This window comes from Phascolarctos cinereus, unplaced genomic scaffold (assembly GCF_003287225.1).
Source record: "Phascolarctos cinereus isolate Bilbo 61053 unplaced genomic scaffold, phaCin_HiC Scaffold_726;HRSCAF=1367, whole genome shotgun sequence".
NCBI classification, from domain to species: Eukaryota; Metazoa; Chordata; class Mammalia; order Diprotodontia; family Phascolarctidae; genus Phascolarctos; species Phascolarctos cinereus.
The window spans coordinates 156,201,443-156,226,104 of NW_027556098.1; the positions used below are offsets into that span (position 1 = coordinate 156,201,443).

A 24,662-nucleotide genomic window follows, 5' to 3' on the forward strand; every position below is an offset into this window, starting at 1 on the left:
GGGAAAGACTCAGTCAGACAACTCCAAAGCTAAAGCAAGCCACTCAGGTTTGCATTTCGTTTGCTCTTTAAGTTTGATTATGTACAATAGGATTATGGTGGCTTTTGCCCATGTCTGCACTTTTAAAAATAACTAGTAAAGAGGAGCACCTTTTCTTAGGTGGAACACAGGCCAAATTAAGGGGAAAATTTTTTGTGGCCCTCCTTCCCCTCTCTCCTGCCCCAAATGTCTGAAAAAAAAAAAAAGGAAACCCCTCAAAAGTAATTGGTGCATAAAGTCTTAGGGTATGACACTCCCATGACTGTCTGCATTTTAATAGATTAGAAGACTGAAAGGTCTTAACAAAAATAAAAATATTTTAACGGTAGATTATCAGGCAGTTGGAGAAAATTAGGGAAAGTATTTCAGATGTCCCAGGTAAACTGGCTGCTCATAAGCCCACTCTGATCTTTTATTGTGTTCTGTTTTCTCAAAATTGTACAGGCAGCTCAATATACAAGCAGGGAGCTGAATGAAGCAGTATTATGCAAAAACTCAGCAGTCACAAGTTAGCTTCTCTAACTCGTAGGGCATACAGCACATTAAAAGCTACTCAATTCCGGGTGGCCAGTACTTGCTGGACGTTTTTTAGACACTCTGAAACATTTATATAGTGTCAGTGCCAGTCCACAGACACCAATAATCAAGAGAGAGAAGAGTATGTATAAGGCTGTTTCTGCACTGGTGGCATCCAGCGTCAGCCCCAAGAACCGAACTTGCTTCTCTGTCACAGATTCAGCGGTGGGGACATCTAGGAGAGAAGTACATACCAGATGGTTTATTCCCCAAGTTTCAGCTATTCTTCTTATTTCCCAAAGTACCTTCAGTCTAAAAATTCAAATGTAGTTGGAGTCACCGAAGATGGCCTTATCTTTACAATGAAAACATTTGTTTTTCATTATCAGTACTAAAACTACATGTTGCACTTTCCTGGATTATATTAATTTAAATGCCTATCAATGAGCCATTAGTATTATTTAAAGTGTATTCTAGGAATTAGTTTGAACAAATACATCAAGGCTTATGAGCTGAAATGAGATTACGGGTATAAAGCACTTAGCAAATTTTTCAAAGTATGTAGATTTGAACTATTGTTATTATTGACTCTTTAAAGTCTTTCAGAGAGGTGGTCTACAGTAATAGTATAAATTGAATAAGTAATAATCCCTAATGATGGTGATTTATATTTTTAAAGTGTTTTCACACTTGTTATCTGATGATCACAATAACAATATAGGTAATATAATAATAACAGTAGGTAATATAATATCCCAATTTGATAAGTGAGGAAACTGAGGCCAAGAAAGGTTGAATAACAACCCCAAATTATCTAAAAAGGCAGTGGTATGCCAGGGACTAGAAACCTGGTAATATCAATAATAGCTAACATTTATATAGCACTGTAAAGTTTACAAAGCCCTTTAGGTATGTCATTTGGTGCTCGTAATCACCCTGTGAGGTAAGTACTATTATTTTCCCCATTTTACAGATGAGGAAACAGAAAAGTTGTGACTTGACCAGGGTCACACAGCTAGGAAGTGTTTTGAACCAGGTTTGCCTGGCTCCAAGTCCAGGCTTCTTTCCATTAGGCTCCACTGGCTTTCTCTGAGCACCTTCAATTTAGAAAACTCAGAATGCCATTAGTTCCATGACAAGAATCTCCTGGAACATGTGTCACATTGGGCTTTAGGGACCTAGTGAAAGACAGAGACAGAGCACACCTTCCCTTTTCACCCAGCCTCTTCTCTTTCTAGTTTGAGGCAGCTCCTGCCGTGTCTCACCTTCTGACTGGAGGCAGGGGTGTGGCCCATTGGCTGGGTCTGGGAAGCCATTGCATCTGATTATAGAAGCATACAACTTGGAAGATTCCTTGGGGATCCTTGGGATGGAGGGGTCACTGTAGTTTGTGAAATACACACCGAATCTCTCAGCAAAGCCAGTGGCCCATTCAAAATTGTCCATCAAACTCCAAAGAGTATAGCCACGTATATCCACGTTATCCTGGATAGCTATATGAACAGAGAAGCCCAGATATGAGGTTTCCTGAGGGCTATGCACAATGTTATCCTTAGCAGCACTTTAACACGCCTCTCCCCCTTCCTCACATAGAAAGCTTCATATTCTAGAAATTCTTCCCAAAATCCTTTCTGCTCTTAATTATCCTCATATCCCCACCCTATTTTGTTTGTCTTGTGCTCATTTTACAAACTGAGATTGCAGAACAGGGAGACAACCTATCCGTTCTACCATGGGAATATGGGGTTATAGACTGAGAGCTCGAAGAGAGGTGATAGGAGGATTCTGCCACTTTGCTGTCTAGGAGTGACTTGGCCTTCTGCTTTACTTGGATTAGAAATCTCTTCCTATCTCTCAGGGCTGCCTATGTCAGTCAGTGTGTGGTCTCTTACCATCTAATTTTCTTTATACAACAGGCACTACACACAAATAGGAAATAAATGGAAACTCATTTCACTAATCATTAAGCAAGCATTTGATTTGTGTATAAAGGTTTTCCTAGGGTTTTCAACAATCTAAGGTCTTGGACACTTTCTTTGACAACTAAGTATGTAAATAAAATTCTCTTGTTCTCAAAGCACAATAGTTTTGGTGAGCGAAGGCTCTAGGACCCTTTTCCTCTGCAGAACCAAGACCTAAGCTCCTTGGAGTCTGGGTTTGGTCTTAACTCTAGGCTGTCCTGCCACTTGGACAATCTGTAAACTGCTTGCTGTAGTACACAACTGTCCACTGGAGCTGGTCTTATGAAGCCACAGGTCTGGAAAGGCCTTGACCATTTGCAACCTTTCAGGGCCTGACTCCTGGGAACAAAATAGAGGACCAAAATAAGTGAGACATGTTGTTTTGAATTCAACAAATGATTTTCTGGCCTTTTTCTCCTCACTTCAAATGAGCTAATTATTAAAGGGGAACAAAATCCAACTTTCATGTAATATCATGGTTGTTATTAAGATCAACAAGACCACTTAAACACTCTTGTTGCATCGCTGAATAGTGATCACTCTTTTCTTCCTACATTTGAAGGTTCCTTTGAAAAGGCCAAATGGCCCTACTAGCTCTAGGTCTGACCTTTTGTCTACTGACCCTTGTCCTACTGGCCCCAGCTTAATAAATGAGAACAGGATCATTTTTGATCACCACAGTCTGTCTTTTTTGAGTTGATTTCACCCATGGAAAAATACTGGGGAGGTAGGCGGGTTGGGGACGTCATGCTTTGCTCTGGGCCTGCCTCGGTCCTCCTTCTCAGCAAGGAATAATTTATGGTAGAAACCAAAGTTTCTAGCCATTGTCATGGTTCAAAGGTTAATAACGCAAAGAGACACAGCTGAAAAACTGAAGTAACTCACTTCAGGCAACTGGCTATTGCCCAAGAGGGTTAAGCCTAGAGAGACAGAATTCAGAGCTAAGAGGGGGCATTTGTCCTCGATGAAACGAGTGATTTACCAGTGAACTACATGTCTTACAAAGCTGCCCTAAGTTTTAATGGTCACTGACTTTTATCTGTGAAGGTCACAAACTGATGATATGCTCAAGTACCTTTGAGAACTTCATCGATGTAAGTCTGGAGGTAATAGATTCTTATGGTGTCATTGAGACTTGAGGATTGTCTCTCAGAAACCCCATTCTCTGTAATATAAATTGTAGGGTTGTTGTACTCTTCCTTTAACCAGTTCAAGATCCTTCTAAAACCAAAAGGAGTAATCTTCAGCCAGAAAGAGCCGGAATCTGGCCAAGTGCGATCTGCTATGGAAGCCGTTCCCCTTGGGACAAGAATTAGACTTAGTGAGAGACAAAAACTTAGATCTCATTTTGCCAAATCCCCATCTATATCCTCCACCTATCTCCAGACTGTGTACATTTAAAAAAAATATATATATATATCTAGATATAGATATATAGATATATATAGATATATATATTTAATTTATGGAATAAAACAAGAATTTCCATAACATAGTATAATAAAAAAAGGTGATTGCACATGAAACTGCAAATCTATTACATACAACTTGCTATTCCTTTTAAATATATAATAAAGTTATCATGTAAATTTCTTTTTTTCTCCCCCCCACCCTAGAGATGGCTACCATTAGATACAAATAGGTATATGTGTGTGTGTGTAATTATCCTATACACACTTCTATTTATCATTTCTTTCTCTGGATGCAGGTAGCATCTTTCTTCATATGTCTGGCTACCCCTCATGCCTGGAAAGCTCTCCCCTCTCATCTCTGCCTCCTGGCTTTCTCCAGACACAGCTCAGGCCCCACATCCCCCCTCCAGTGCATTCCCTCTGGGATTATCTTGCACTGTACATCTTGTATGTACACAGGTGTTGGCATGTTATTCTCCTCCCCCCCCATTAGAAGGTGAGCCGCTTGAGGGCAGGAACCATGTTTTTGCCTTTCTTTGTATCCCCAGCACATAGCACAGTGCCTGACATGGAATGAGCACTTTATATATACTTACTGACAGTTCATTGACTGACCATCCTGGCCTTTCACATAAAATGTTAATTATTCATCATGGGAAAAATGCCTGGATTTGTCTAGACATTTGACTGAACTCATAAAGGGTCCAGTGGGCTACTAGTTCTCTTCCCTGTCAATTTTGGCTCCACCATCAGCTAGCTGTGTGATCTTGACTATGTTAGCAAACTTGTGAGTCTCCAACTTGTACAGTGCCTATACATGGGGTCATTGCCGGTCATCTTGACCTTTGTCCTGCAACTGGACTTGGATGACTCCAGAGGAGAGAGTGAGGCTGATAACTTTTCACAGCTCCGCCCTACTCATGTCCAATTCATGAACAAATCAAGGCATCACCCTGGTAATGGCATTGGTCCTCTTCAAGAGCACGACAGCCTATATGTGCCAAGAACCATAACAAGCACTTTACAAATACTATCTCATTTGATCCTCACAATAATACTGGGAGGTGGGTGCTATTATTGCCCCCATTTTACAAATGAGGAAACAGAAGCAAACAGAAGTTAAATGGCTTGCCCAGGGTCACACCTCTAGGAAATATCGGAGGCTGAATTTGAATTCAGATCTTCTTGACCTCAGGCCCAGAGCTCTATCCACTGTACCACTTACTTGCCCTAAACCAACTCCCTCATTTTATAGATGACAGATCTGAGTCTCAGTGAGGTTAGGTACTTTGTCCAAGGTGACGTAGGCAGCAAGAGCAGAACTGGTATTTCAACCTAAGAAGTCAACTTCTCGATTCCATTTTTCTTTGTGTTCAGAGAGGACAGCAGGCTTACCTGTCTGCATCAAAGTGGGAGAGGAAGTTTGGATACTCCAGGTTATAAGCCAAAACAGTGGTATAATGATTGAAGCCAAAAAAATCAAACGTGCCATTAATTCTCCTCTTTTCATCTTCAGTAAACTCAGGGAGCCTAAAGTTAAAAGGCAAAGATGGTGAGAAGAGGCCTTCTCAAGGAGCCCATGGACATGTCTCATTTCTCTTCTTGACTAGGCCTTCAATGGCACAGCCATGCTATGGGATAGCCAAATAGAAGCAACAGTGCTAGTGAACAGAAAAGAACGGTTGGGGGAAAAAAAAACCCAAAAAACCCAAAAGACTAGGGCAGTGCAATTCTTATCATCACCAAAGCAAAGCCCACTCCACTGGAGACCACAGGTTAATCTTTTAATCCTCTAATCCCCACTTCAAAGTAGGCTCCTTGTTTGCCCTACAGATTGCATCCAAATTTAGAGCATGGCCCCTTCTAATTTTATACCCCACAACTAATTGAATTTCAAAAAAATCCTGTCACAAACACCTGATACGCATTTTTAGCTCCAAGATCACATTTATACCTGTTTTAAGTCTCTTGTATCTTTTGATTTTCCCATATTTTAGCATCTGTGTATCTAATTTCCCCTTCCTTTTGTTTGGGTACTTTTTTTGGTCTAATTCTCGTCTGTTCAGAAGGGACAGTTTAAAAGGAATAGGCTTTTTGAGAACTAGATTTTTTTTTCACACACATCTCTGAGGTTTTTCTCTTTCTTTTTGTTATATCACACACACACACAACACTGTGTTTTTAGGTAATGATCATATGTAATTATTCTCAATCCTGTGTGCTTTTTCATGAGTATTTTTTTTGATCACCACCATCTCTTTTGAGTTGATTTCACCCAGGGAAAAATACTGGGGAGGTAGGTGGGTTGGGGACTCACGCTTTGCTCTGGGCCTGCCTCAGTCCTCCTTCCCGGTCCTTTTCTGTGACCCTTAGTTTGGTGAATCAAGACCTTCTACTATAAAGGCCCCCACTCTTTCTGATCCCCCTCCCCACTGTCGTAACATGAGGGAGAAACCCACTGGCATTTCTGAAAAGTTGGTAGAAGGTGTCTAAAACCCATGCTCATCACAGCCCTCTCTGTCTCAAGAACTGACATTAGCTTCCTCTTGCCCATCACACCACTCCTCTGTGTGACTTTCAGGGCCCTCCCAACCTGGCACCTGTCATCTTTCTACTCTTCTTTCTAGTACCCAGTATGCAACCTCTGCTTCTTTCAGGCGGGTTTCCTCACTGACTCTGGGCAAATCTCTAAATTCTCTAGGTCTCATTTTCTTTACCTACAAAATAAGGGGTTGGACTACATAATTTTTAATATCCCTTTCAGTTCTAATACTTTATGCCTGTGATCTCTGAAAATACCATGCCCACTCCTGCGTCTGCTCCTGCTCATGCTGGTCTCCCTTCCTAGAATGCCTGCTTTTCTCCCTCATCTCACTCATTCATCAAGTCCCTGTCTCTTCCCTGAAGCCTGTTCTGACTGTCCCAGCCCACAATGGCCTCTCACTCTTCTGAATAACGGTTGCACTTAAGAGTGTACCTAAGAGTTTAACACACTCTAGTGCTTCCTCTTCCATCCTCAACTAAATTAGACTCTAAACTCCCTGAGGGCAGAGGCAGTTTTATAATTTTCTTGTATTCCTCACTGCACCCATCAAATGGTTAAGCACAAAGGTGGAGCTCATTCAAGACCAGGGAGTGTTTGATTGATGGAAACTCTTATTTTCCCTGTCGAAAAGCCACAAATGCTGGGGCAGCTAAGTGGTGCAGCGCATAAAGCTCTGGTCTTGGAGGCAGGAGGACCTGAGTTCAAACCTGGCTTCAGACACTTGACACTTACTAGCTACGTGACCCTGGGCAAGTCACTTAACCCCTGATTGCCTAGCAAAGAAAAGCTCAAATGCAGATAGAGCTATTACAGATGGCTTTGGCCACCGTGGATTTTTTCCCAGTAGAAGGCAAATAAAGATGAGCATTTCTTGATATGGACTTAATATTGACACTGAAATCTCAAAGATAGAGAGAAGTTCTTGGGGAGGTGAGAAGATTGAAAAACAGAATCAACGAATATTTATTAGGCAAGGTGTAGTGCTATGAATTATTCTTTTAAACTTTTTTCTTCTGTTTTGTTTCCTTTTTCTGGTGGTTTCTCCTATTGGTTCTAATTCTTCCTTACAACATGACTAATGTGAAAATATGTTCAGTAGGAATGTATATGTAATAACCTATATCAGACTGCTTGCAGTCTTAGGGAGGGATAGGGGAAGGAGGGGGAAAAAAATTAAAACTCAAAAGCTTATGGAAATGATTGTTGATAAAGCAAAATAAATTAAAAAAAATAAAATTTAAATTCTTCCTTTAAATTCTTCTTTTACATTTATTTTCTTTTAAAAACATATTTTATCAATCTTCTTTTGTCTTTATAGCACAACTATTTCCAGAAGAAAAACAAGCTCCTCTTCCCCACTAGGATGAGTTGTCTCTCATAACAAAGAATAACAATTAAATCAAAGCAACAGTAACACAATCACATCTGACAGTGTCTAAAATATTCTGCCTCAGGTCAATTCTATCTTAACCCTTTATCATCATCAACTTGTGGGCTTTGCTAGTCAATCCTTCTCCCACCCCACCGTCCACTCCCAAGTTCCTTCTCTCTGTTTCCTTGCTGCAGGGTAACCCTTGACTCTAGTAGGTTCTCTAGAAAATTAATCTTAAACACCCCCCCCATGCCCTGGTGGTGCCAGATCAAGAAGTGTTCTGTCCATAGAGGAAGGATGGCACTTCATATAAACTCACTTATTCAAACTCATCACCTGAATGAAACAGGCTGAGTCTGGACACTTGTCCTCCTTGAGCAGAAGACAAGTACTCAGGGGGAGTACAGAGGCCGAACTAAGGCTGGGTGCCTGGGACTTTGTCCCTTATACTTACAGCACATATTCTTTCAACAAGGAAGAAATAATTGAGCTTAGCACTTAGCAGGAATAATTAGTGAAAACAGGAAGTTGTCAGATGGCCTGGCTTCCTCCTCGCACAGGTAAGGTAAGCCTACTCTGTTCCCTCCCTAAGTTTTGATGTCTCCAGCAATACTGTCCTACGGTCTTTGCTTCCCCACAATAGGGGGACCCCTCCTTCCATGGGGCTACGTGCTCTGATGCCCAGGTCTCTCCTTGAAGTCTTTTCTCAACTGAATTTGTCTTTAAAATTTGGGGGTGCACATCTCCAGAGGCCTTGGGATGGAAAATGCTGTCCACATCCAAAGAAAGAACTATGGAAGTTGAATCACTATCACTTATTTTTACCTTCTGTTGAGTTTTGTTTCATCTTTCTGATGGTTCCTCCTGTTGGTTTTAATTTTTACTTACAACTTCACTAATGTGAAAATATGTTTAGTGGGTATGTAAGTGTAAAGCCTATATCAGATTGTGCGCCGTCTTGGGGAGGGTGGAGGGGAGGAAGGGGGAGAAAAATTTTCAATTCAAAAGCATATGGAAGTGATTGTTGATAAATCAAAATAAATTTTAAAAAAAATTGGGGGATGCCTTTTATTCTGCTTATCATGGGCATGTTTTGTGGTGCTTTTCCTGGGAGTCAGGATTTCTAGTTATGGCTCTGGGGCAGTAGACTATTGCTTATACTCCACTCAAAAGACACAGGATTTCTGTGTGATACCTGCCCCTGACATCCATTAGGCCAACTACAAGTGAAAAGCTCTTACCTAGATGTGTTCAGTCCCGCTGCTGCGCTCCTGTCACTAACCCGAGTCTTCAAGATTTCACTGTAGTCTCCATTCTTGAAAACAGGATGTGCAAACCAGCCTACCATAAACTAATTAGAGGAGTGAAGGACAAAGTTGAAACTTAAGATGAGAGGCTGCCCAAGAGGCACAACCCACCTCCCCGCCTTCAAAACAGAGCTCCAAACTCCACATTCTGCTGAAGATGTAAGTGGCTCCAGGAACAGCAACATTGCACAATGACCAACTTTGATAGAATTAGTTCTTCTCAGCAATGTAAGCATCTAAGACAATTCCAAAAGGCTCATGATGGAAAATGGTATCCACATCCAGAGAAAGAACTATGGAGTCTGAATGTCCATCAAAGCATAGTATTTTCTCTCTCTCTTTTTTTCTTTCTCATGGTTTTCCCCTTTTGTTCTGATTCTTCTTTCATAACATGACTAATGTAGAAATATGTTTAATATGATTGTACATGTACAGCCTATATCAATTGCATGCCATCTTGGGGAGGAGGGAGAAAAAATTTGGAACTCAAAATCTTGTAAAAGTGAATGTTGAAAACTATCTTTGCATGTAATTGGAAAAAATAAAATACTATTAAATGTGAGGAGGGGCTTAAAAAAAAGATGTAAGTGGCTCTTTTGCTGTCTGTTTCTGCTATTGACTCAGAAGAAAGGGCACTCTTGGGAGAGAAAGCTTTCGGGAGTAGATCTGAAAAAGACTTAGGAAAGGAGGCTGAGAGACATCAGGAATATGATTCATCACCAAAACAGTGAGATCTGGGGGAACCCCAAAAGTAGGGGAAGAGAGACCACAAGTCCTGTCCTCCTAATACTGCAATAGGGATCAGTATTCCTCTTAGTCCACATCTCCCATCAGAGGTTGCAGCAGAAATCTTAGAGACCAAAATAGTCGATCCTTTATAGACCAACCCCAAAGGGCTGTCCATCTTCATAGAGCTTCTAGCCATTCAAGTCAGACTGAAAAGGGGGCTAAATTGGTTAATTGAGTTTTTGTTTTTATTTTTTCAATTTGTTGAGTTTTCTAGAAAAGTTTCTTAGTCACCTGGGCAAATAAGGTTGTACATAGGATAAAAGGTAGGGGATAAGTCTATACTTCTCCTTTGTTTCAAACTGATAGAATATCAAGACCCCAAAAACTTAAGGCCTCAAACCCAAGTAATGAGTATTGTATTACAGTGTATAATACAACATGGTGGCATCTACTGGCCAAGTGTGATACTGTAGCCCAGCTCTATTAAACAAGATAAAATATTTAGACTAGAGAGTCTCAGGAGCCAAGAATCAGAACTCCAATTGTAAGAGTCAGGGTTGTCCTAGGGAGAAAATTCCTATGTTCTGTTGATAGTGGCAGGAAATTTTGGAGTCAAGAAAGTTTTGAAAAAGCATCCCCAAGATTACAAACATAATATGCTACGGACCTAGTAAAAGTCTTGAACCTTCACAAAAAGCTTTCAAATCAGTCTATTGGTGACGTTTCCTATGTGACCTTATCTCCAGTTTCATCACAGAAATCAATGGGAAACAGCACTTGCTTTACAACAAATTTACTATGTGCCAAATTCTTGGAATGCATACATCCATAAAGTAAGGACCACTTGTTTAATAATAACTTTATCCTCTTATAATACTAAGGACAACAGCAACGACAACAAAAACCCCAAAGAACTTCTGTGTTAATGAATCGCCCATAGGTAGGCCAGAGGTTCATTTTATCAATTAGAAAACCAAGACACAGGCACTAAATGTCTTGTTCAAGATGACTCAGCTAATAAACAGCAGAGCCATAACTAAGAACTTGGCTCTTCTAATTCACAATCCAGTTATCTCTCCATTAGGCCTTGATAAGAAAGGATTTGAACTCTGGCCTTCCTAACGCCAAGGCCGATACTTTCTGCACTATGTCATCGATGAAAAAAGGGCTAATAAAAAGACTTGAGGCGCAGCTAGGCGGTGCAGTGGATAGAGCACTGGCCCTGGAGTCAGGAGGACCAGAGTTCAAATCCAGGCTCAGAAACTCAACACTTACTAGCTGTGTGACCTTGGGCAAGTCACTTAATCCTGACTGCCTTGCCAAAAAAAAAAAAAAGACAAGAGGAAGGACAGACAGATAAAGAGAGAATAATAATAACAACAACAAAAGGATTTAAACAGACCTCAACATGTCTTCTAGCAGCTTCCACATCTTCTTGTTTGGAAGGGTTTCTGGGCTCTGCCCAGTCACCGCTGAGGGTGAGAGAAATCAGCCCCCCTTGCTTGGCTCGGTAGACATCATTATATAGGTGCCAGGCTTCAGCGTGAGCTTTTATTAAGTTATGGCCAACAATGTAGGGAGCGGTGCCTGGTCTAAAGGAAATGCCTACAAAACACAAGGCAAATGAACTGAGGATTCAAAAAAGCAGAGAGCACATCTGGATCCACCACTTATCTGATCTGGGGACAATGAAAGCCAAACCAAAAAAAATTAGTGCCAACCAACTCAAGACATAAGTCGTATTTACGTAGTGTTTTAGAGCAGTTCTTTAATCTTTACAACAACGCTGTAATGTAGGTGCTATTATTGTCCCCATTTTAAAGATAAGGAAACTGAGCTTGAGCAAAGTTATTTAGTGCCTTGCCCCGGGACACACAGTAAGTGTGTGTCAGGATTGGAACTCAGGTCTTACTGACTCCAAGTCCATCACCCTATCCACTCTATTACCAATGAAAGGATTAACAAAAGGACCATGACAAGGGTGAAGATTACTAAATTCTGGAATGGGCAACCCAGGGAAGAAGGAACTTTCTGTCCTTTACCATGTCAACCAATGCTGTTCCTTACCGCTGCCCACCTCTCCTTCCAGTTACCTTGCAGGCCACCACCCTCCTTTGGCTGACAGTTGTGTTGGGCTTGCCTGATGCCTCACTGGCTGCCAAGGCCTAATCAAACCCACCACCATTTGCTCCAGCTTATCTTTTCAAGCCTTGTCTTCTACTGCTCCCCAAGAGAAAGTCTCCACTCCAGACAGATGACACTTCACTTTTTTCCCCATACAACTACCATCACTCTTGCCACTCACCTGAAATGTCTACCTCACCTATTTGCGACTCTCCAACTCCTATTCCCATCCTCGAAGACCCAGCTCAGATCTCCCTTTCCCCACAGAGGTCTCCCTGAACCACCCCAGCCCATGCGATCCTTCTTTCTTCTTAAGCCCCATAGTCATCATCTGCACCACTCATTGGCATGCGTCAGGGACTGCTTCGCACCATCATTTAGATTTTCATGTGTTTATGTCTGATCTCTCCAACCATATCCTTATTTTTTCATATCCTCCTCATTACCTGGCCAGGTGCTCCTCATAGAACTGATATTCAGTAGATACATGTTAATAACAATGACAGTGATAATAACTCACATATAATACTTTAAGGTTTGTAAAGCACTTTATAAACATTATCTCATTTTTTCCTCAAAACAACCCTGGGAGATTTGCAACCCTGTAAAACCCCATTTTACAGATTATGATACTGAGACAGATAAAGGTTAAGTGATTTTCTCAGGATCACACAGTAAATTTAAGTGTCTGAGGCTTGCTTTGAACTCAGGACTTTCTGACTCCAGGTCTAACACTTTAACCACTGGTGCCCCCCATCTACCTATATGTTGAAGGAATGGATGAATGGTGAACTGGAATGTCAGCCAAGAAAAAAAGTACAATGGAAGAAATACTTGACTGGCAAATAAAAACTGGTCCCCTACATGAAGCATCCCCTTCCCTATAATTATATACGGTACCTGGGAATGCAAATCAATTATCAGAAGATTGCTTTAGGTAACACAGAATTTGAGATGAGGAAATTGTTCTCCACAGTGAGTCACAAGAGAGAAATCTTGATAAATTTCCCTTTCCCACTCTAGGGAGCTGATTTAGCCTCCGTATAACTCTATGGCAGGGATCCCATGGACCATGGGAGCAGCCTTATTGTTATCACCTAAAACTCTTTTAGTGTTTATTAGCATATGACACTGAATGGAAAGCAAAACAGTGCTCATCTTATAAGAGTTTACAATTTAGAATGGACTGAGTAAGACATGCAAATTTATGAAGGGTTTAGATGTCATGGGGCATTATTAATTTTTTGTTTTGTTTTTACAATCAACCAACAATTATTTATTAAGCACCTACTATGTGCCAGGCACAGGAGATAAAAATACCATGAATTAAACAATCCATACTCACAAGGAACTTATTTTTTTTCTTAAAAAATATATTTTTTTCAATTATCAAGCATTCATTTTTTCCCCATCCACTTCCTTCCACTGGGGAAGGAAAGGGAAAGGAAGAGAAGGGAAGCAAAACATACTCATGTTGATCATTTCCAAAAATGAATTTATTTTGTAGGTTAGTCTATTTTATTATAACTATAATTAATATTAACATATTGACACCTAGCATTTGGAAAATGACAAGAGAAAGGTGACTTCTATAGACTTCATGTTTAGAGGTGGCAGCATAGCGGAAATACCTGAATTCAAAGCCTGGTGCTATCATTAGTCATGTTACCTTGGACAAGTCACTTGACCTGTCTGAACCTCAGTTTCCTCATATGCAAAACAAGAAGATTGGAGATGATTCCTCAGGTCCCTTTCAGTTTCAACACACTATGCTTCAGGAAGGGAAAAAAATCAACATCTTTTTTCAGGCACACTTTGGAGAGAAGGAGTTGAGATATCAGAATCTGGGCCATGTTTTCTTTCAGTGACACAGAAATGTCTTAGACTTCATTCAGACCTCATTTGCCCCCACCTACCCACTGAGCTGAACTCGGTGATTTTCATTATTCTAAGAACATATCCCCAACCAATAAGGTAACAAGGCAGACCTGGGGCCATTACCTGGAGCAGATACTCCATAGACATGCCCGCCATAGGCAATGGAAAAGGGCTCATTGATAGTGATCCAGAATTTCACCTTGTCTCCCAGCCTACTGAAGAGCACATCTGCATACTCCTTAAACCTCTGGATTATGGTATCATTCTCCCAGCCTCCAACATTCTGGAGTTCCTGGGGCAGATCCCAGTGGTAAATAGTCACCTATAAAAAAAATTACATCAGGAAAATTGCCACTAATCCCGACTTCTGCCTACTTCCAATCTCAGACTTTTCCACAGGACACTTAAGAAAGCCATCTCTCATCATATACTCCAGTCTCAAAGTCTTTGTCACTTAATTCAAGAAGAAACTAAATTCATCTTATACTTGTAAGATGAATAATTCAAAGTGGGTGCTCAAATCAAAATCATTTACAATGTATTATGTTTCATGATGATGTATTTTACATTCCAGGTACTTAGGATACTTCAAAATAAATAGTGAAGAAACACTTAAATAAAAAAGAAGCTGGGGTGTCCTCTCTCAGACGATATCTACTGGAAACATGTGAAATTGATCTTGGTCTAAAAAGGGAAGAGACATTTTCCCTGTGAACTCTATGCAATGCCAGGTGACTTCATTCAATAATATCTGGAAGTGTTTTCCATGGGATTAAGTTTCTTCTCCATAAGGATGACCCCTATGGTGGCCACATGTCCACAAGTGGCCTTCGATTCATTCAGTGTCTCTTGGTTCTAACACTCTAGCACAGGTGTGGCCTTCTAGGTCCTCGGGTGTGGCCTTTTGACTGAATCCTTTTATTAATGGGGATTTGTTCTGTGAAATTTGGAAAAGGCCACATGTGGCCTTGAGGCCAGAGGTTTCCCCACCCCTGCTCTAGCACACACCCTCTATTGCCATTAGCCAGCATGTTACTACATTCTAACTTGTATTAGAGTTATTTGTGTACTTGTCTTATAACCTTACTGGACTATAAGCTCCCTGAGGGAAAGGACTATGTAATTTCTCAGCTTCATATCTCCAGAACCCAGCATGGTGCACTGCATATGGCAGAAATTTAACATATAGAGCTGAATTGCACTGAATTCTCTCCTCCAGCTTCTCTCTTTTCCCCGACACATGCTGCAGCCATTCCAGTCAAGCCAATATCTTTACTATGATCCAGCTCTATCTCCAAACTCCCCATGTTCATTCACCGTCCCCCCATGCCTGGAATGGTCTCACTCCTCTTCTCTGCCTCTTGGCTTTAATCTACAAGAAACCCTTCCTAATCCCCCTTAATGTGAGTGCTTTCTTTCTGAGATCATTTCCAATTTATCCTTTTTTATCTTGTATATACATAGTCATTTGCATGTTGTCTCTCCCATTTCTTTTTCTTCCTTTTTTTTTGTTTTTGGCTAGGCAATGGGGTTAAGTGACTTGCCCAGGGTCACATAGCTAGTAAGGGTCAAGTGTCTGAGGTTGGATTCGAACTCAGGTCCTCTTGACTCCAGGGCCAGTATTCTATCCAGTGCACCACCCTCTCCCCCTTTTCTTCTTGAAACATTCATTTAAAAAAAATCTGAGACGCAAATTCTCTCCTTCCCTTCAGCTCCTCCCCCTCCCATTGAGAAGGCAAACAATATGATGCCCATGATACATATGAAGTCATGCACAACATAAGTGGGTTCCTTGAGAGCAGGAACTATCTTGTTCCTTTTTTTGGAGGAGTATTCCCAGAACTTAACACAGTGCCTGGCATATAGTAGGCACTTAATAAATGTTTAGCAGCTGAATGACAATCTTTTCCGCACCTACACTGACGGCGTAGCCTAGTAGATAGGGTTGAACTGGGAATCAGGACTAATCTTGGGGTTAAATCCTTGCTCATTTACACTATGAACATGGATAGGTAACTTAACTTCTGCAAATAAGATAAGATATATAAAACATTATGCAGACTGTAAAGCACTATCTAAACATCAGAGATATAAAAATAAAATAATATTTTATTCTTATAATTTTATTTTATTTAATAAAATAATATAAAAATAAAAATAATATTTTTATTTTCTCCTCTTTGTCTTTGCTCATGCTAATCCCTTTCACTGGAATCCACTCCTTTCTCTATTCCAGGAATCCCAACCTGCCAGTTTAAAGTCCTGTGGCTTCCAGGGAAAGATAATACAGTCTAGTGGGAAGTACCAGATTTGCACTCAGGAGACTGCATTTGCATTCTGGCTCTGGAATTATTTACTAGCTGTGTGCCCATGAGAAATTCAGTCTCATGATCATAGCACTTCTATTACTTACTCCCCAGGTGAGGAAAGAACATACTTTATATGCGCTACAAAGCATGATAGAAATGTGAGCTATGTAAGATACTCTTCCTTGACTACTCTGACCTTTTTCATCAATGACTTTGGATACAGCCATATACTTTTACTCTTGATACCACGCAGTTTTACACTGCTCTCTGTTTCACTTGATGTAAATCCTGCCACCCTGCCTGGACTGAGGGATTCACTGCTTATGTTTTCTCTGTCTACTGTGCCACCTTCCAGTGGACGCTGAAGAGACCTTTGCCAGATTGATTGTGAGCACCAGCCACTTTTTCAGGGAACATCAAATACTTTTTCTTGGGAAAAGATATTCCTAAGGGGCTGCTAGGTGGCACAGTGGATAGAACACCAGCCCTGGAGTCAGGAGGATCTGAGTTCAAATCCATATATATATATATATATAAAGATATTCCTACCTATCTGCAAATCAAGTGCTCACACCCCAATTAAGAGTATGTAATCTCATTTTGCTTTAGCTTATAAAAGGAAAAAAAATAGATTCTGAGTGATCCAACCCAAACTTCCCCAAGGAAAAGGAAGGTAGGCAGGCTCATTTAGGCTCCTAAGTCAAATACAAATCTCTGGTGATGGTAACCTTATCTCTTCTGTGATATATGTATGAGCCTCTTTCACATGAGTGTGCGCGCACGTGTGTGTGTGTGTATGTGTGTGTGTGTGTGTGTGTGTATGTAGGTATGCATATAGAAGTGTATAAATAAAATGTACATAGGTGTGTATATTACATTTATGTGTGTACATATATATACATAGAGATACTTGTTGCTTAAACATATGTGCCTTTTGATAAAACAGAGTATTTGGACTTTTACCGTCCCATTTGACTTAACCACCTTCCTCTTGGCCAAAGCCCTTCCTCCCCAGCCCTCCTTTTACCTGAGGCTTTATATTGACTGCCAGTAGAGCATCAATGAGTCTTTCATAGTAGTTTAGCCCCTTTTCATTGATTTGCCTAATGGTGCCATCAGGGAGAACACGGGACCAGGAGACAGAGAAGCGATAGTGGGACACACCCAGATTCTGAAGGGCTGCTACATCTTCTTGGATTTTGTTATAGCTGTCACAGGCAATGTCCCCACTGTCACTATTTTCAATTCTCAGTGGAGTGTGGGAAAATGTGTCCCAGATACTAAGGCCCTTGCCATCAGCTCTCCAGGCACCTTCAATCTGAAAGTGATAAAATGGCAAACTTGATTATTTAAAAAAAAAACACAAAAATCCCTACTCACCTCTAAAGCACTTCATTAACTCAAGCCCTTAAGTCTGAAATCTGGACATAACTGGGAAGAATAATTTGTATCTTCAGAGCTTTGTATACTGCCTGTCACATAGTAAATGCTTAATAAACACTAGTTGATGAAGAGGAGGAGAAGGAAGTAGAGTTTGACTTCCTTCTTAGAGCAGGGCAGACAAATTCCCAAGATGTTGTATGGCTAGGCAGAATTAAAAAAAAAAAAGCAGCATTGCATTTTAAAAAATTACCTCTTTTCCCCCAAATTAAAAGCTAAAAGTTAAAAAAAGATTGGTGGTACAATTCTCTCAAGGCTACTGAGCAGGTTCCTAATTGCCTTCTTGGACTGTTCAATCCTGTACAAAGAATATGATTAGTATAGAAAATCCCAATTCTTTATGGATTAAGACATAAACTTAAACTTAACATTTACCTTAACAGGGCAGGATTATTTCCTGTTGCAAAGCAGAAGCCAATATAGACCTCACTAGTCTGAAATTCCTTAAAGAAGCTCAGGTATAAGCAACTACTCACTTTTTATTCTTCTTTCCTTTGAGAGCAGCACATCAGTGCTGCTCAGAGAGTGAACTGGGTATAAAGCTATGAATTTGTCAGGATGTTGGGAGTTCATACCCTGGTCTATGGACCATTTGCATAGTTGTCCTTTGCCATTCGACTACAAGTTCATTGTAACAACTTTTGTCTCTCCAGCACCTAGCATGCTGCTAGATGTTTGATCGATGCTGGCTGAATTTGATTTTGCATGATTTGCCTGAGTGGAAGGAACAGGTCAAGAAACCAGGATCACTGACTTTTAACATTTATAACTTGAGTGATTTTTATTAAGTGTTTTTGTTTTCAATCTATCTGACCTGACTTTCTCCGGAAATACTGGACCAGTATTGGAAAGTCTGCCATAGGAAAGAGACTTGTTCTTCTTGGGCCTGGAGGGCAGAGCCAAAACCAAAGAAGGATGGTTGCAAAGAAACAAAGTTAGGCTCTGGATCAGGAAAGCTTCCTTTAGAGCTGTCCAAAAGTGGAATGGGCTGTCATCAAGCACAAGCTGGATGACCATTCACTGGGTCAGTTTTGGAGAGAATTTTTAAGTATAAGTTGGATTAGATGGCCTTGGACGTTCTTTCTAACTCAGCTGTGAGTCTAAAACATTTGCCTCAGCTTGGCTCAGCCTACGTCCCTTAGTGGGACCATATATTTTAGTCAAGTCCAAGAAACAAAAGAAAACAAGCACGCCAAATGTGAGACACAGACTTCCTGCCCTGCTGCCTGCTTACCTGATAGGCAGATGAGGCTGCACCCCAGACAAAGTCCTTAGGAAACTCTCCATACAGAAACTCATTCTCCTTTTCCAGCGGCATGCCGTTGTTGCTAATAACTTCTGTGTAGTACCCAGCTGAAGTTCTTGCAGTCCGGGGTCTGCTGACATCATCAAAATCTACCTGGTAGAGTCCAAACTTGACACTGTAGCCATTCAACCATTCAAAATTATCCATCAGGGACCAAGCCACATACCCTCGGAGGTTAACGCCATCCAGACTGTAGGCTGATAAAATTTCAGAGGGAGACATTCAAAGAATAGTTTCATGCTGTGAATTTAGGCTGCTAGGTAGTGCAGTGGATAGAGCATTGGGCCTACAGTCAGAAAGACCTGAGTTCAAATCCAGTCTTAGCTGCTTACTAGCTGTGTGACCCTGGGCAAGTCTGTCTGTCTCAGTTTCCTCAACTGTAAAATGGGGATAATAATAGCACCTATCTCCCAGGGTTATTGTGAGAATCAAAAGAGATAATATTTGTAAATAGAGCTTAGCACAGTACCTAGCACATAGTAGGCGTTCAATAAATGCTTGTTTCCTTCCTTTCTTCCTAGTATCTTGAAGAGAACTAGACATTCTACTGGATCTTTAGTATTATACTAAAAAAAAAAATAGTTCATTAAGCCCAACAAGCCAGCTCTGATTAATTGAGCAGATAATGTACCATTTGGGTAGATTAACCTTGTGAGAGGAGAAGGGGCAGGTAAAAGGTCTACAGTACTGGGCATACAGAGCTCAGAACACCCTCAGAAACACTGGATTTTAGTTATGAGAAAACAAAAATAACAACAGAATGAAGCTGGCAGGGGGGAGGAAGCTGTTAAGAGAAGTCAAATCACTCTACCAAACAATCCCAGGCGTGTGACCCATGGGACATTTGACATTTCTATCAACTGTCTGAGAAGCCCACATACCTTTCAAAGCTTCATTGATGTACGTTTTGTAAAAAAATACCCTATTTGTGTCTTCGATCTCAGATGTCTCGAATCCCACTCCATTTTCAGTGACATAAATGGGGATGTCACCATATTCTTCTTTGATCCAATTCAAAAGCCTTCTCAGCCCCCAGGCCACTACTCTGTTGAGCGCAGAGGTGGGCATAGAAGTATCCTCTTCTTCTGTTCTCTCCTGATCACTTTCATAAGAAGGAGGGTTGAGCTGGGAGGTTACGTATGCCACAATTCTGGAAGAGTAGGTGCTGAGGCAGAAGACATCTGCTGTGTTTCTAATGTACAACTTTTCTTCCTCTGTGAAGCTGGGGAGGCGAGAAGTGGCTAGATTTTGTAGCTCACTCCTGTTTCCTACTTTCCACTTCATAGCATCTGGGTAGTCTCCATTTTTGAAGATGGGATGGGCAAACCAGCCCAAGTTAAACTGCAGAACCCTATCAGCTGCCTCAATATCTCTTGACAAGTTAGATGACTTGGGTTCCACCCAGCGTGTGTTGAGGCTCAAGGAAATCACTCCTTTCTGACTCTGCCTATACTTCTCATCATACGTATGGTAAACTTGGGCATGAGCTTTGATGATGGTATGGGCTATTCTGTAAGGTGCATAGCCAGGATCCTTCACATTTGGGGGAAATACCCCTTCTCCATACCCAAGCCATGCCATGTATAAAGGTTCATTAAATGTCATCCAGAATTGGACCCGGTCACCAAAAGTACTGAAACAAAAGTCTGCGTAGCTATCAAACAAGTCAATCAAGGAAGGGTTTTCCCAACCACCAATATCCTGCAAGGCTTGGGGTAGGTCCCAGTGGTACAGTGTCACCATGGGAATGATATTGCTTTTCACCAAGTCATCAATAAGCTGGTTGTAGTACTCAACTCCAATTGGGTTGACAGAATCAATTGTCCCGTCTGGGAAAATTCGAGGCCAGGAGAGAGAGAAGCGGTAGGCCTTGACTTTCAAAGCTCTCAGCATATTAAGATCCTCCTCCCATTTATTGTAACTATCACAAGCTACATCTCCATTGTCATTGTTGTTCACATTATTCCCTGGTGTATGGGTGAAGTTATCCCAAATGCTGGGGCCCTTCCCATCTGCATCCCAGCCTCCTTCGATCTGATAGGCAGAAGTGGACACACCCCATACAAAATCATCAGGAAATGTTCCATGGTAGAAGAAATCTCTTTCAAACTTGGATTCGTTGGAGAATTTTTCCCAAACTATCTTAGCCTTTGAAGGAACCTCTGAGGGTCCCAGAGTAACCGAAATTTTGGGGGGAGGGCTATAAAGGAATGGCCGAGAAGATCTGTCCGTCTCTTTAGTCAGGAAGCCATTCTTTTCAATGAGTCTAGAGAAAAAATAGGCAGACTTCCTGGGAGTTCTAGGTCTGCTGCCATCTTTGAAATTCACGTAGTGTAGCCCAAATCTCTGGTTGTAACCTGATGGGCCTTCAAAGCCATCAATGAGGGAACGAACAATGTAGGACCGAACATCCACAGAATCCAACTTGATAGCTAAGAAGAGAAAACAGAGAATTGATGAACATTAAAATCCTTTTTGTCTTTTCTTTTTGTTGTTTTTTTAAAGTTTTCTTTTTCATGTGAAAGATTTGGAAGTGTTCATACTTCAAAAAAAAAGGTAGTTAACTAATATTTTCATCATTCCAGATTAAAGAAAGACACATATATTTACCTCTTGTACACAGTCAATAGAAATTTATTATGAACGGTATCTATAGCTTTAGAAAAGCACTCCACTGGTACATATAATCCACTGATTTCTATACTACAAATAACTCATTGAAATTGTTTTACTACTTTCCTTATTGACCTCAGCTATCACCAGCACAAAATTACTAAACTTTTTTTATGATAAAAGGATAAATAAACCAAATATTCTAAGGGTTATTCTCTCCCATGGAAAAACCAGATAGCTAATTCCCTGGCTTGAATCATCAAACAGGTATGAATCAAGTATTAGTCAAATAGCACCTTAACATTTAGAACTATCCGTTGTGTTTGAGGGTATCAAGTCCCGATTTAATCAGGTTACACTATAGCTCAACAACTCAGCTAACTATGTAAAAATTAGCCCATGATTGTGTGACTAAAACTTCATAGGAAGCTTTAGACTTAGAAGAAGAAGACCAAGGTTTGATTTCCAGTTCTATCATCTTTTAGTTGGGTGAGACCAGTTAAGACACAACCTCTCTGAGGTTCAGTTTCCTCCCTTGAAAAATGGGTGGAGTGATAAGAAGAGTACTTTGGAATCAGAAGGCCTGTATTAAAATTCTACCTCTGACACTTAGCTCCTGTGTGATCTTAGGCAACTCACCTTCCTAGGGCCTTGGTTTTCTCATCTATAAAATGAGGGGGTTAGATTGGAGACCTCTAACATCTCTTCTTACTCTTAAACCCATGATTTCAAAAGAAATAAATTGTACAAAATACTTTATAACTTTTGGGACAGCTAGGTGGTGAAGTAGATAGAGTGCTGGGTCTGAAATTAGGAAGAACTGAATTCAAATCTAGCCTCAGACACTTACTAGCTGTGTGACCCTGGGCAAGTCACTAAGCTATGTTAGCTTCAGTTTTGTCATCTGTAAGATGAGATAGAGAAGGAAATGGCAAACTACTCCAGTATCTTTGCCGAGAAAACCCCAAAGGAGGTCACAAAGAGTAGGACATGACTGAAAATTACTCAGCAACAAGGACAACAAAAACCTCGTAACTTTAAAGTGCTACGTAAATATAAACTTTTTTTTTTTAATTTGTGAGAAGCACAGCAGAAGGACTACTGGACTTGGAGATATGAGGCCTGGATTTATCTTTTATGTCTCCCACCCACTAGCTGCTTACTAATGGGACTGGTCAGAGCAGTAACTAAGACTTTGGCTTCCAGGACCAATAGCACAAAATATGCCCTCAAATTTACCTGTTAAAACAATTGAGGTGATAAGACACACACACACACACACACACACACACACACGTATGTATACATAGATATATGTCCATGTATATACATATACATATATACATATGTATACATGTATACATACATGCATAGATGAAATAGTTAATCATTCACTGTCTTTCATCGTTATTTAAGTACCCAAATATGTGATAGAGACAGTAAGTCAAATAGAGATGGGGGTGGGGAGGTGTGTGAGAGATGAAAGCAGGCTGGAATGACTGGAAGGGCTTCATTTGAGCATTGGGATTGGGTTGGATCTGGAAAGGAAGAGGGTTAAGAGGAGAGATTCCAGGTTGAAGAAACATCCAGAACCAGGGTGATGGATTGGAGAAGGACAAAGAGACAAACCCTGTCCTCAGAGGCTGCAGAGTGTAGCAGAGAAAATGCTGGACTTGGAGTCAAGAGGCCTAAGTTCAAATCCTGGCTCTGATTCTTTAGCCACTAGAAGCCTCCATTTTCTCATCTGTAAAAGGGGAGTGGCGATGCTGGTTCTGCCTTCATCCCTGGGTTGTTATGAAGGAAAGTGCTTTGTAAACCTTAAAGAACTAAAGAGATGAGTGAACGCTTACCTTTGAGCACCTCATTGACATAGAGATTGAAATAGTCACTTCTTGCAGAATCATCAAGGACCTTGCCTTCTTCCACTGGCAGGCCATTGGCAGCCAGGTAGATTGGAATATTCCCTTGGGTATATTCCAGGGACACAAACTGTAAGAGTCTCCTGAGACCCCAGGGCACCACCCGAAGCCAAGGGGATGAGGTCTGGGGCCAGGTGGGGTCCATGTGCTGGGAGAAGCCCCGGAGGTTGTCATAGTCCAAGACACAGGAGCCATTCTGGGCATCCCTAATCAGGCGGGTGGTATAATGTGACAGGCCGAGAAAGTCAGAGGAACCTTTCAAGAGAAGCTTCTCTTCCTCCGTAAAACTAGGAATCTGGGCGACAAAGCTGCCACAATGCCTGTTTTTCTGCTGGATTTGCTCCTTCAGGGTGTCGGGGTAGTCACCATCCACAAAGAGCGGGTGGGCAAACCAGCCCAGCATGGAGTGCAAGTAGCGCTCGGCGGCCCTCATGTCCTCCGCCTCCTCTGGAGAGTAGGGCTCAGCCCAGTCCGAGTTCAGCACAATCCCCAGCTGCCCCTGTTGCTGGCTGCGATGGTGGCGGTCATAATGATGCCAAGCCTTGGCATGAGCCTTGAGGATGGAGTGAGCCACCTTGGGGAAAGGAGAGAAGGAGGGAGACAGAATAGAACCCAGGCTTGAGGGGTGGTTATTTAGTTTATTCCCCATACCTGTGATCTCACTGGCACAGAGAACTCCAGAGGGTACAACTTCAGTCATACCAGTTCCACAACTTCTGGACCTAGTGGACTGCCTCAGGGCATCTAGGTGGCCAAACAGATAGAACACTGGGCCTAGAGTCAGATGATCTGAGTTCAAATCTTATATGAGACACCTACAATTTCCCATCACTGCACATGTTACTTAACCTCTCTGTGACTCACTTTCTTTGGCTGTAAAAATTAGGGAGTTGGGCTCTAGGGCCTCTAAGGTCCCTCTTGGAGGACTGCTTGGGGTGTTTAGGTTGCATTGCTGGGTGTGGAATTAGGTAGATTTGAACTCAGGTCTTCCTGACTCAGTTCTCTATTACTTCACACTGCATCTCTGAATCTGAGACCTCAACCCTTGAAATCTCATCCCTCTGCTGATGGACTCAGTTTTTGATAGACAACACCTCAACCCCCTTAGCCTCCTCTTCCCTCTGATTGGAGGGCAGTAGACTCCTTCCAAAGCCTTCCTTTACAGAGGGCTCAGATATTTCAGAACATTTAT

At 41.3% G+C, this 24,662-nt stretch overlaps 1 protein-coding gene across 1 annotated transcript in view; it reads right to left on the reverse strand.

Moving 5' to 3' along the window:
* Positions 1 to 256: 256 nt before the first annotated feature.
* LCT (lactase) overlaps positions 257 to 24,662 on the reverse strand; it is a 38,365-nt gene continuing 13,959 nt past the window's right edge. The window contains exons 5-15 of the mRNA XM_021009489.2: positions 23,402 to 24,044; positions 19,820 to 21,370; positions 18,867 to 19,135; positions 17,220 to 17,510; positions 14,007 to 14,205; positions 11,284 to 11,486; positions 9,087 to 9,196; positions 5,324 to 5,458; positions 3,592 to 3,815; positions 1,821 to 2,048; positions 257 to 790 (exon numbers count right to left, since the gene is read on the reverse strand). Coding sequence (XP_020865148.2) covers positions 582 to 790; positions 1,821 to 2,048; positions 3,592 to 3,815; positions 5,324 to 5,458; positions 9,087 to 9,196; positions 11,284 to 11,486; positions 14,007 to 14,205; positions 17,220 to 17,510; positions 18,867 to 19,135; positions 19,820 to 21,370; positions 23,402 to 24,044 — 4,062 coding nt within the window. The 3' untranslated portion in view covers positions 257 to 581. The remainder of the gene's footprint in view (positions 791 to 1,820; positions 2,049 to 3,591; positions 3,816 to 5,323; positions 5,459 to 9,086; positions 9,197 to 11,283; positions 11,487 to 14,006; positions 14,206 to 17,219; positions 17,511 to 18,866; positions 19,136 to 19,819; positions 21,371 to 23,401; positions 24,045 to 24,662) is intronic.